Source organism: Canis lupus, chromosome 33, assembly GCF_011100685.1.
Source record: "Canis lupus familiaris isolate Mischka breed German Shepherd chromosome 33, alternate assembly UU_Cfam_GSD_1.0, whole genome shotgun sequence".
NCBI lineage: Eukaryota > Metazoa > Chordata > Mammalia > Carnivora > Canidae > Canis > Canis lupus.
The window spans coordinates 25,750,685-25,762,972 of record NC_049254.1 but is presented as its reverse complement, the minus strand read 5'-3'; the positions used below and the strand labels follow the sequence as shown (position 1 = coordinate 25,762,972).

Below are 12,288 nucleotides of genomic sequence, written 5' to 3'. Positions count from 1 at the left end.
GATATTTGTATTCCTACTTAGAATAGATCTTAAAAATATAATACTTATTGTACTTTGAGTTCCTGAAAAATAAAGGACTGGAACATAATTTCTTTTATTGCTCCTAGCACCTAAAGTACAAACCCTTCACAGATACTAAATGGATGCTGAATATGAACAGTATGAACATTTTGATCCTAAGTAACAAGTTAAATAACTGCCTTCTCTATAACTGCCTTCCACAACTTGTTCAAGTTTTTAAAAAGTAAAGTTCTTTTCCTTATTAAATTGAGCACCATTCCTTTTTTAAACTTGAATTACTGCCCATTCCCTTATTCCACACCTCAAGAAAGGGGTATTAAAGTATTAAAGTGCCAGGAAACTCCTAAGCATATAAACTATCTTTGCCTCTAAATAACTATTTTGTGAGCAAATGAAATTTAAATCAGAGGCAGCCTGAAAGATAAGGACTTAGCCACTGTGAGAACTGGGGGAAGAGGGCTCTAGGGAAAGGGCATAGCAAGTGCAAAGGATCTGAGGCCAGAAAGATGAAGTGAGGGGCAAAGGGTGTGGGAGAGCTTGGGTGGATGGATGAGTGCTAGATCCTGAAGGGTCTTCCTGGCCATGGGGAGGGTTTGAGATTTTTTTGAGAGTCATGAGAAGCATTTGGAGGCCTCTAAGCTGAAGAATGACCATTCATTCATTCATACATAGCATGGGAGAACACATGCAAGTAGGGGGTAGGGCAGAAGGAGAGGAAGAGAGCAAATCCTAAGCAGGCTTCATGCTTAGTGTGTAGGCTGGTGTGTGGCTGGATCTCAGGACCTTGAGATTGTGACCTGAGCTGAAATCAAGAGTCTGATGCTTAACCAACTGAGCCACCCAGGTGCACTTAGAATTACTTAGAATTACCTTTTAAAAAGACCACCTTGGGCAGCCCCAGTGGCTCAGTGGTTTAGCGCCGCCTTCGGCCCAGGGCATGATCCTGGAGACCTGGTATCAAGTCCCACATCGGGCTCCCTGCATGGAGCCTGCTTCTCCCTCTGCCTCTCTTTCTGTGTCTCTCATGAGTAAGTAAATAAAGTCTTTAAAATAAATAAATAAATAAATAAATAAATAAATAAATAAATAAATATAAAAAGACCACCTTGTAAAAACATATGTGAACTTCTACAGAGTGCTAAACACTGTTCCAAGTATTTTGTGTGTGTAATATTAAACTCATTCAACCTTCAAGAAAACCCAAACTACTGAATACTACCAATTATCTCTATATTTACTGCTATTACACAACTTTAGAACCCAGTCATCATCTCACCTAGGTTACTATTAATCCTTCTCTCTACCCTCCTTCCAGTTTTGTCCCCCATTTTCTGACAGGAAAAATCTGATCATGCCTGATTATGAATACCAGGAAAGGAAATTAACCAGTAATGGAAGGGAAAATTACAACCATACTCCCAAATAGAGGGGGAAAAAAGAAGAGATACTTAATGAAACTAATAAAACAAATGAGAGAAAAATTAAAATAACTAATAAACATACTATAAGGTGATAGATATAAAAATCTAGTACATTAGCTTTTAACTAAATGGAGATAAAGTTAAGTTCTCCTAATAAAAACAGAAAGTGTTGAACTGGGTTTAAAAATAAAATAAAATAGGGGTACCTGGGTGGCTCAGTCGGTTCAGTGCCAGACTCTTGATTTTGTCTCAGGTCATGATCTCAGAGTCATGATCTCAGGGTTGTAAGACTGAGCCCCACATTAGGCCCTATGCTCAGTGCAGAGTCTGCTTGGGATTCTCTCTCTCCCTCTCCTTCTGCTCTTATCTCTGCTCAAGTGCTCTCTCTTTTTCTCTAAAAAATAAACTTAAAAAAGTGAAACAGAATATTCTCTTAACAAAAGATATACTGAAAACAAAGTGTCAGCTAAATAAAAGAGACACGGAAATTCCATGAACATGCAAATCAAAAGAAAGCCAGGGTGGCAATATTAATATCAGACAAGAAAGTACTTAAGTTTAAAATCACAAGAACAGGATTAAAAGATATATATAATAAAAAGATACAATTCATTAAAAAATATAACTGTAATAGGATGTTAAAATAGAACCAGTCCTAAAATAGACTGAGGTCCGAGTGTGGTGGGCTATTCTCTCATTTGAGCTAAATACTCGGTGGATGGAACCAAACCAAGTTCATCTTGGGAGGGATGTTGCCCAACAGTTTGGTTTAGAGTAACATAGTAGTGCATCTGACATACAGAACTTTCATAAGTCCAGCATTTGGGGTCATAAGCAACCATTAGAGATACATTTGCTACATAATAGGAAGTGTAGATGGAAGGAGCGGACTATTTCATTGAGGCTCACAAAAATATCCTCAAGATAGGATCAGCACTAAAGAATGCCAAACTTGTCAGCACCATTGGACAGAACCAATGACAAATCATAACAGTTAATTCAGTTTTTTTCCCTTCAAAATTTAACATTTTGAAATTTTATAGTAGTCAACCATAGAAAATTGTTTTTTTTTTTTAAAGATTTTATGTATTTATTCATGAGAGACACAGAGAGAGAGGCAGTGACATAGGCAGAGGGAGAAGCAGGCTTCTCGAGGGCAGCCCAATGTGGAACTCAATTCTGGGACTCTGGGACCATGCCCTGAGCCAAAGGCAGATGCTCAACCACTAAGCCACCCAGGCGTCCCCATAGAGAATTATTTGTAAGGAAGAGAGATTTGTAAATGCCCAATATTAACCAGATTATCAGCTTTCATTTTCATTAGTTTCTTCTATTTGATACTACCAAAGAAAATCTAGAGGAATGAAAATTAGAAAAATCTACCCTATGAAGGAACTGCCGTTCCTTCTATAATATAGAACTATTATACTATACATTTATACTATCTTAAATGTATAGTATAATAAAAGTTCCACTTTATAGGATGGCTTCTAGTTTCTAGCCATTTTTACTCAGATAATGAAAAGCAAGTTCATAAAGAAAACAGAGAATCTAAACACTTTAAACTAACAATCATTACATTTCCACAAAATTAAGAACTCTGAAGAAATGTAAACCTCTTACTTGTTTAAAGAAGTTCTTTAACTATGGGAAGAAAATCCACAAAGTGTATATGAGAATGTAATTTCTATTCTTATTCACAATTGTTCTAGGACTGTATGGCCAGCAGAAAAAAAAATATTGGCTTTCTACAGGTGGTAATTTTAACTATTTTCTTTCAACTATCTAAAAGAGTTATAGGATAAAGTTTAAATTCTTTTGCATTACAGATTAAGCCCTTTTTTTTTTTTTTTTCAGATTAAGCCCTTTTTTATCTGATTCCTAAATACCTTTCCATCTCCCACAATGTCCCTAGTGGACTCCTTCTGGTCTAGTGACAGTGGTTTATATGTAGTTCTTCAAATGTAACAGACTCTTGTTGCCTTGTCTTAGCCCATGTCTTTTTCTTTTCTCTAAAATGTCTTCCCTCTTTTCTTTACCGAATTTCAACTCTTCTTCAAGACAGCATACCTTGGCATCTCTTCTTTTTCTGTTGACTGAGTTCTCTTCTGCATTTCCATAATATCCTGTGTACACAGGATACTCTGTGACAATCCTTACATTTCTATATTTTCATCATTTATTTCCTGTCTTCCTCATTAAATGGTAATATTTTTCAGGACAATGACTATGTTTAGTCAATAACCACATGGCACAGGAGTTATCACACAGAAGGCTTATGTATATATAGTCCATCTGTTTCTCTTTCTCATGCATAATATATACACACACAAATATTGAGACATATTCTTTTTGTATATCTCTGGTGGAATGGGGTGCAGGGGTACTACTTCTTCCCAAATTACTTTTTTTGCTGTTTCAGAAATTTACAATTTGAAGGCTTGAAAACTTCCTTCTAGAACTGTCATTCCCTAAAGAGGTATTTCTTTTTTTTAATAAAAAGATTTTATTTATTTATTAGAGAGAGAAAGAGAGAGAGCGAGAGCGCAAGCAGGTGGAGTGGCAGGCAGAGGGAGAGAAAAAAAGCAGGCTCCCCACTGAGCGGAAAGCCCAGCATGGGGCTTGATCCCAGGACCCTGGGATCATAACCTGAGCTGAAGACAGATGCTTAAACAACTGAGCCACCCAGGCCCCACTCTAAAGAGATATTTCAATTGAGATCATAATCATATACAAGGTAGATGGTAACCCTTGCTTAAAGGATATATGCAATTAAGAAAGGTTAATTAATAAATGTAAGAATTCCCCCCTGCTTGTAATAGAAAAGCAGTGCAAGGAATGAGGTTGGAAGGATTGTAATTTAAGAAAAGAATATTCTACATGGGAAAGAAGAACTTAGCTAAAGTTTTTTTTGCAAACCAATCATCACTGATCAATAATCCTATGACTTGACACCAGGCTAGGGGTACCTGTTATCAACTGAGGGCTTTTTAATAACTTTTAGAAGTCAGAGGATGGCTTAGGTTTTTCTTTAAAGAGGTTCATAAAGCAAAAAAGGCTTAGATTTATGGGAACTAAATTTCTTTTTTTTTTTAAAGGTTTTATTTATTTGTTCATGAGAGAGAGAGAGAGAGAGGCAGAGACGCAGAGACACAGGCAAAGGGAGAAGCAGGTTCCATGCAGGGAGCCCGACATGGGACTCGATCCTGGGTCTCCAGGATCACGCCCTGGGCTGAAGGTGGCGCTAAACCGCTGAGCCACCCGGGCTGCCAGGGAACTAAATTTCTAAACTGTTTTAGAAATGCCAGTTTTTCCATAACAGAGTAATACAAAGGTTTATTCATCCATATGTCTTACACTGAATTGGTTTTTCATTTCCTTCAGTTTATAAGGGAGCAAATGTGAAGAAGTCTCCCCCACAAATGTAACCAACCTTAGGAAAACTTCCAGAGGCCATAAATGATACAGTCTGATATAATAGAGGGGTCTCAATAAAAGTGTTGACTGATAAAAATAAGAAAAGATAGAAGACTAGAGGATAGAGCATTTCCTTGCTCTACCCCTAATCACAAATCATCTCATAAATACATATAAGGGAATGTAGATGAACTGGCACAAAACCATTTCCTTTAAAAAATTAAACAAAAAAATCTCAGCCCAGTGCTTTCTCTATATGTTAAAATACAAAGTTACCATACTTGTGCTCTCTGAGAATAGATCAAGTCAGTGTAAAAGAAAAAAAAAGAAACAAGTTGAATGCTAAGAAATATCTAACTCAAAGACTGAGAAAACTAAAGCAGCAAATAATTTGTCTATTTATGTAAATAGTATTTGACAGTGTCACTTGGAAACATTTGGAAATCTTTTAAATAGACAAAACTTTGGTTAAAGCCTCCTGACCTAGCCTCTTTCTTTTCTAACCCATTCCCCAAACTATTGCTAAAATCACTCTAAAAGCACAAATCTAATCATGTTACTATTCTGCTTAAAAACCTCTAATGGTACTTTAATACCTATGGGATAAAGTCTAAATTGTCCATTAGAACATAAAATATTTTTCATAGTCTGATCCCAATCTACCTTTCCAGCCTCTATTGTTAGGCTGTTATTTATTTACTACATTAATTCATTTATTCCACAAACTTTTCTTCTTTCTCTATTGTCTAGAGGCATTCACATACTATTCCTTCTGACTGGAATAGTCTACTCTCTTTCTGCCTAATGAAATTCTACTTGTTCTTCAAGGCTTAGCTCAAATAGCATCTGCCTGTGAAGCCTTTCAAGATTCCACCAGGCAGAGTATTTGATTCTACTTATGTGCTTGCAAAGAATTTTGTACATGCTCTAATGTATAGCATTAGACATTTGTGTGTCTTTCTGCTATACCAGATTGGGACTAGAAGGCCAGGGATATGCTATTATTCCCAGTTTAGAGTACAAAATCTGGCTCATAATAAGTAAATGTTTAGACCTCCAAGTGTTTCAAATCATTTGAAATGATAGTTCTCGAAACTTATGAAATAGATCAAAGTATTTTTTTAAAGTATTTTCAGATTGTTTTACCTAAAATAGCTTAAAATAGGTGTTTTTGCTTTGGTGTATTTGTTAATTACTTTATCACTATATGAATTGTGCAATTATTTTTATTTAAATTTAGTAAAAATCCTGCAAAAGAATACTTTCAGTCTAAATATATAGAAATACTCACTTCTATATTTGGGAGAGTTATTGTCACCTGTTCACCTTTGCCGACTTCAAGCTCTCCTTCACAGGAAGTGTCAATAGAAGCAGGTTTGAAGTCATCTAAAAATAGAGACAGATACAGGTTTTTATAAAATGGAACAATACCTGGGTACCTGGATATTAAAAATATGAGCATGTTTCAGAATGATAAATCATTTTGTAACAGCCAGTAATTAAAATGGTTTAGAAGAGTCTTCATAATATAAATAAAATCCAATCCAGTTTATTTCTATATGTATAATTCTGAAAAAAAAGAAAAGAAAAAGAAACAGCTAAACTCTAAAACAGTATTCCTCAAACAATGCTCCTTCTGAATCCTGTTTAGGTCAAGATAGACTAGACTAAGATGTTCCACTGCTAAAAACTACATAGTGTCAGTGTTTCCACAATTGGATAAAAACTGGTATAAGTAGAATGTTTTCGATTTTCAGTCTTTCTCTCATATTTTTCTTAAACCACCTTGGGGGCTTACTATCACTTGCCAGCTGTCCTAGCAGAATACATAATTAATGAATACATGGCAAATACCTATTCATGGGAAAACTTAAGAAAAAGCAATCACTGAGTTTAACAGTTTGAATTTTTCACAAATATACCTTAAAGAATATGCAAATTTAACCAAATATGCAACTTCAGAAGAACTTAAGACATATTTTCATTTTGAGTTAAATCATAGTTCAAACGATATCAAAATATATCACCCAGAAGGAGTTTAGGGTGCTCAGATATCTCACATGCTGAACAAGTTTAAAAACCTCCAAGATAGGAAAGCCCCTTAAAAATAATTTACATCAATTTATTCGAATGACTAATAATTATGATATAGAATTCCCTGGGTAATATATATATGTTTTTCTAGGCTAACTCTTTATTAAAATATAGCATACATTGGGATGCCGGGGTGGCTCAGTGGTTAAGCATCTGCCTTCGATGCAGGGTGTGATCCTGGAGTCCCGGGATCGAGTCCCACATTGGGGTCCCTGCATGGAGCCTGCTTCTCCCTCTGCCTATGTCTCTGCCTCTCCCTCTGTGTCTCTTGTGAATAAATAAATAACATCTTTAAAAAATATATATAGCATACATTGCAAACTAGAACATGAATCAAGCTTAATGAATTTTCACAAAGTGACAATGTGAACAGCAGCTAGATCAAGAAATAGAACATCATCAGCCTCTGAAAGGCCTCTCCTAATTACCCCTACCTCATGAGACTGATCTTTATATTCACAGGGAAGCCCCAAAGACAAAATGTCTAAATCCAAAGCACTGAACATTTATTAGAATTTAGGGAACTATAATAGATAGATCCTGGGAAAGGAGAATCTTCCAGCACTCATGAAAGTGCTGTCAATAAACAAAAGCTGGCCCTGCTTCCCAGTGATAATTATAATGGCTAACATTTATGGAACACTTATTTCCTACCAGATGTCTTGCTTAGCATTTCATATTTATTTATTTATTTATTTATTTATTTTTTTAAAGATTTTATTTATTTATGATAGTCACAGAGAGAGATAGAGAGGCAGAGACACAGGCAGAGGGAGAAGCAGGCTCCATGCAGGGAGCCCGATGTGGGATTCGATCCCGGGTCTCCAGGATCGCGCCCTGGGCCAAAGGCAGGCGCCAAACCGCTGCGCCACCCAGGGATCCCAGCCTTTCATATTTAATTTGTATAACAGCTCTATGAAAATAAATGAAATCCATTCTTAAATTCCTTAAGCACATATGGATATAAACAATTCACACTAAGTATTCTTTATAATATGATTTATTCTTCATGCTGCTTTAATTCAAAACTGAATGCATGCAATGTCTCTTAAAACCTTGATGCTTATTTCTAGATTTTAAGAAACATAAAAAAAAACATAAGTGATACAAAAAATGTGAAAGAATTTGATTTACAGCGTATCCCTAGGTAGTACCACTGAAGATAAATTAGACTGAAAATAAATTGAGGAATTTATTAGTGGCAGTAAGGTAATGGAAAGATAAAAAATAATTAAGGTGTTAAGTTTTAGATGCTTAAAAGATGTTCTAGGGAATTAAGTGTTAATATCATTTGATGAAGAGACAACACTATTGAAGAAAACAAATCAGAACTGAAATAAAGTATCTTGAGTATCACAGAAATAAGGAGAAAGTAGAAAGCAGAAGACAAAAATCCAAGAGAATAAACAAAGGTACAAAACAAAACAATGATCACAGCTATTACTTATATGCTAATTATTTTAAAATCTTTCCATATTATTTTTATCTCAAAGCCTCACAAAAATTCTGTAAAGTACTGATTATCCTTATCTTACAGATAAGGCAAATGATGGTGGTAGAATTAAGTCCCTTGCCCAAAATCACACAATTAATATTTGCTAAAGCTAGAATAAGGAACCACCAAATTTAGCTAGACTAAAAAGAAGTTGACCAACAATCTTTGATGTCAGTCTTATTTTTAAAAAATATTTAATTTATTTATTTGAGAGAAAGAACACGAGCAGGTGGAAGGGGAGATAATGGGGGAGGTGCAGAGGGAGAAGCAGACTTCACCCTGAGTGGGGAGCTTGACATGGGGCTCAATCCCCATGGACCCCGGGATCATGACCTGAGCAGAAGGCAGACACTTAACCAACTGAGCCACCCAGGTGCTCCTCATATCAGTCTTACTGATATCAACATTGATGGAGAAAGAAGATACGTTCAATTTGAGCTAGTATCATTTGAAACCCTAAAGTAAGAACTTCATTTTATAAGGATGTATACAGAAAAAATGAAGTAAATGCTACTTTAAATATTTTAATATAACTGGGGCACCTGGGTGGCTCACAGGTTGAGCGTCTGCCTTTGGCTCAGGCCCTGAGTCCTGGGATCAAGCCCTGCATCAAGCTCCCTGCAGGGAGCCTGCTTCTTCCTAGGTCTATGTTCGCTGCCCCTCTCCCTGTGTCTCTCATGAATAAATAAATAAATAATCCTTTAAAAATTTCAATATAAGTAATTTATTATCATGGCCCATGGAGGTATCCCTAGTAACAGATTTTGTTGGTCTTAAAGTGTCCAAAACATTTTATCTTTCAAACTTCTGCTCATCATTGTAAATATTCCTCAATTTTTTTCATCATTCACTTCTAAACACTACGTCTTTTTCCATAATATCTTTCTGAGCCATCTCCTTCTATTCCTGCTGAGGACAAACTACATTTCAATCAACAAAAAACTAAACTTCAAAGTACCTACAGCTTGCCCATCTACTTTTCTCTGTTTTTGCTCTTAGAATGTGAATCCTATTTTATTTTATTTTTTAAATTTTATTTATTCAAGATAGTCAGAGAGGGGGGGGGGGTGGCAGAGACACAGGCAGAGGGAGAAGCAGGCTCCATGCAGGGAGCCCGACGTGGGATTCGATCCTGGGTCTCCAGGATCAGGCCCTGGGCCAAAGGCAGGCGCCAAACCTCTGCGCCACCCAGGGATCCCTGAATCCTATTTTAAAGTCTCTTCTTCCCTAAAGTAGTCATTGGGTGAAGCCATTTCCTTTCTCCAAAAATCTCAATTTTTTTGTCTACTTCAGTAGCATTTACCATACTACTCATCAAAACCTAACATAAATGACGGGGCATTATTTACCTATTTCTGTACATGCCCTTTTGGATTGTAATTTTTTAAAGCATAATGTCTCCTTTTTTAATTCCTCCTGAATTATGGCTCCTAGCATGCCTTTAATATAATGAGCACACATGAGATCTTTGTAACTGACTGGTTCATATTTTTATCCTTCTCTGAACTATCTCCAAATTTAAGTATAAGCTTATTTCAGCTAAATTGTGGGCAAAACATTTGTTTTCTAATTGTTTTTTTTTTTTAATTTTATTTATTTATTCATGAGAGACAGTGAGAGAGGCAGAGACACAGGCAGAGGGAGCAGCAGGCTCCATGCAGGGAGCCCGACCTGGGACCCGATCCCGGGTCTCCAGACCACACCCTGGGCTGAAGGCAGTGCCAAACCACTGAGCCACCCGGGCTGCCCTGTTTTCTAGTTGTTACCTAAAGATCAGACTCTTCTGTATTTCAAGACTCTCATGTCTTTAGGGTAGACACTGCCATATTCCTTTTGTACTTTTCACTAGTACATTTCTGTTCCCCTAGAGGGCACCCATCTCTTAATATTTGACAATAAAGAATTCTGTAGATAAATAGGTAAAACAGAATTGACATCCTAGAGTAAAACCATTGGTCTCTATCCTCCCATATTTTTCTGACAGTGACACAAAGGACAATACTAGGAGATACGACTGTCATTTAACTATAGCTACTACTGCTTCAGAGAAGAGGCCAGAAAGGTAGCCCAAGGCAGTGAAGCAGACCGAGGAGGAACCACAGGGAATAAACCCAATCTCAAGAAGACAATCAGAACGTGGATCCAATCAACTCCTGCCAAGAGAAATATGGGTTTGTTGTGGCCAGGTTATCTTCTAATTTTCTAAAGAGAAGCTGGTAATCCAGATTTCTGTATAAAAGATCTTGATTTTTACACATTTACAACTAATTTATGCTAAAACATAAACAACTATGTGGGTCAAACTCAGCCAAAAGGCTGTTATTCTATAACCTTTGTTTTAGTGTTTAAAAACTGATTATTTTTTTCTTTATATCATCACTTTTGATCTTCACAAAAACTCTTTGAATTAAGGATTCTCACCCACATTTTACCAATAGGAAATACTCTAAAGTAATGAAGCCAGTAAAAAAATCAAGTCAGGAACTCAAGCCACATACTCTATTCACTCATAACATATAGCCTTTTTGTCTTATATTTATAGTTCTTAACTTTTGCATGTATGGGGGGGCGCGGTTGGTAGGAGATGAGGAATAGTCGAAAGTCCCTATGGGAGTCTAATGAAAATTATAGACCAGCTAGAGATCCTCTCCACAGGAAAAAAAAAAATGCATGGATGAACGTACATATCGAATACTGTATAATTTCACGAGATTTACAAGTCCCTGAAGCTTACCCATAGACGTCTATGAGACAAGAATAAGAGACAGAAATGTACTCAAAATAGCTGTTGCTTTAGTGATAAGAATGAATTTGTAATCAATAAAACTATCAAAACTATTCTGAACCTATTTACATTTCTAATGATTCTGCTGTTAGAATAAATTCTACTTTTTATTACCTGTTATATGAAATTTCTCTTATTTACCGTCAAACAAGTTTTTCTAAGTATACAGCTTTTGAGTTGCAAGGAAATTAAGTATAGATCTAGAATTATAGACTTTGTTGAGTAATCTCATGTTTTCTATATGCTTCCAAATGTCAAATGTTTTTTCAAAGTTGCTATGATTCCAAACTGCATAGTTTCTTTCAGTTCTTGGTTTGGAAAACTCACCACCACTTTTACCATTTATACATTTTCTGTGGATTTCCTTCATCTATGTTATTTCTTCTTCCTTTTTAAAATTATATTTGCTTATCTATTTCAGAGAGAGAGAGAGAGAGAGAGAGAGAGAGAGAAAAGAGTAGGGGGAGGGGGCGAGGGAGAGAAAGAAAATCTCCAGCAGACTCCCTGCTGAGCGTGGAGCAGACTACAGGGTTTAACCTCATGACCTTGAAATCATGACCTGAGCTGATATCAAGAGTATGATGCTTAATTGACTGAGCCACCAGGAGCCTCTATGTTATTTCTTCGTGACAGTACAATTACTTATATTACATATAGAGTTGAAAAATATTTCCTACTTTGCACTTAATGCTTTTTCAGTCAATGCTGATTACTTCTTCTCTATTTCAGCTATAGTGTCACATAATATCTATATCATCATAAAAGAATCACAATTACTATAATAAATTTACTTCCTGGGATAGGAACTAATTCAACTAAGTCCAAAACCCACACCCTTTCCAGTATACCACATTGATCAGAGAACATTCAATGTAAATATAATTTTAAATCCATTTTTCATTAGTGTACCTTCTAATGTTTGCTCACACCAAAGCTTAACAACCACTTTTTGGGATGTGGCTCCACTTGAAGCCTCAAACAATCTTCCTATAATCACTGCCCATGAGTTCATCATTTAGTGTCAGCAAAAAATCATGTCATTTACAAATTTGGGA

At 36.1% G+C, this 12,288-nt stretch overlaps 1 protein-coding gene across 2 annotated transcripts in view; it reads right to left on the bottom strand.

Moving 5' to 3' along the window:
* The window catches only part of EAF2 (ELL associated factor 2), a 33,712-nt gene that overhangs the window by 18,068 nt on the left and 3,356 nt on the right, over positions 1-12,288 (bottom strand). For both annotated transcript variants that reach the window (XM_038582485.1, XM_038582486.1), the window contains exon 2: positions 6,151-6,245. In XM_038582485.1, the coding sequence (XP_038438413.1) occupies positions 6,151-6,245 (95 nt within the window). The remainder of the gene's footprint in view (positions 1-6,150; positions 6,246-12,288) is intronic.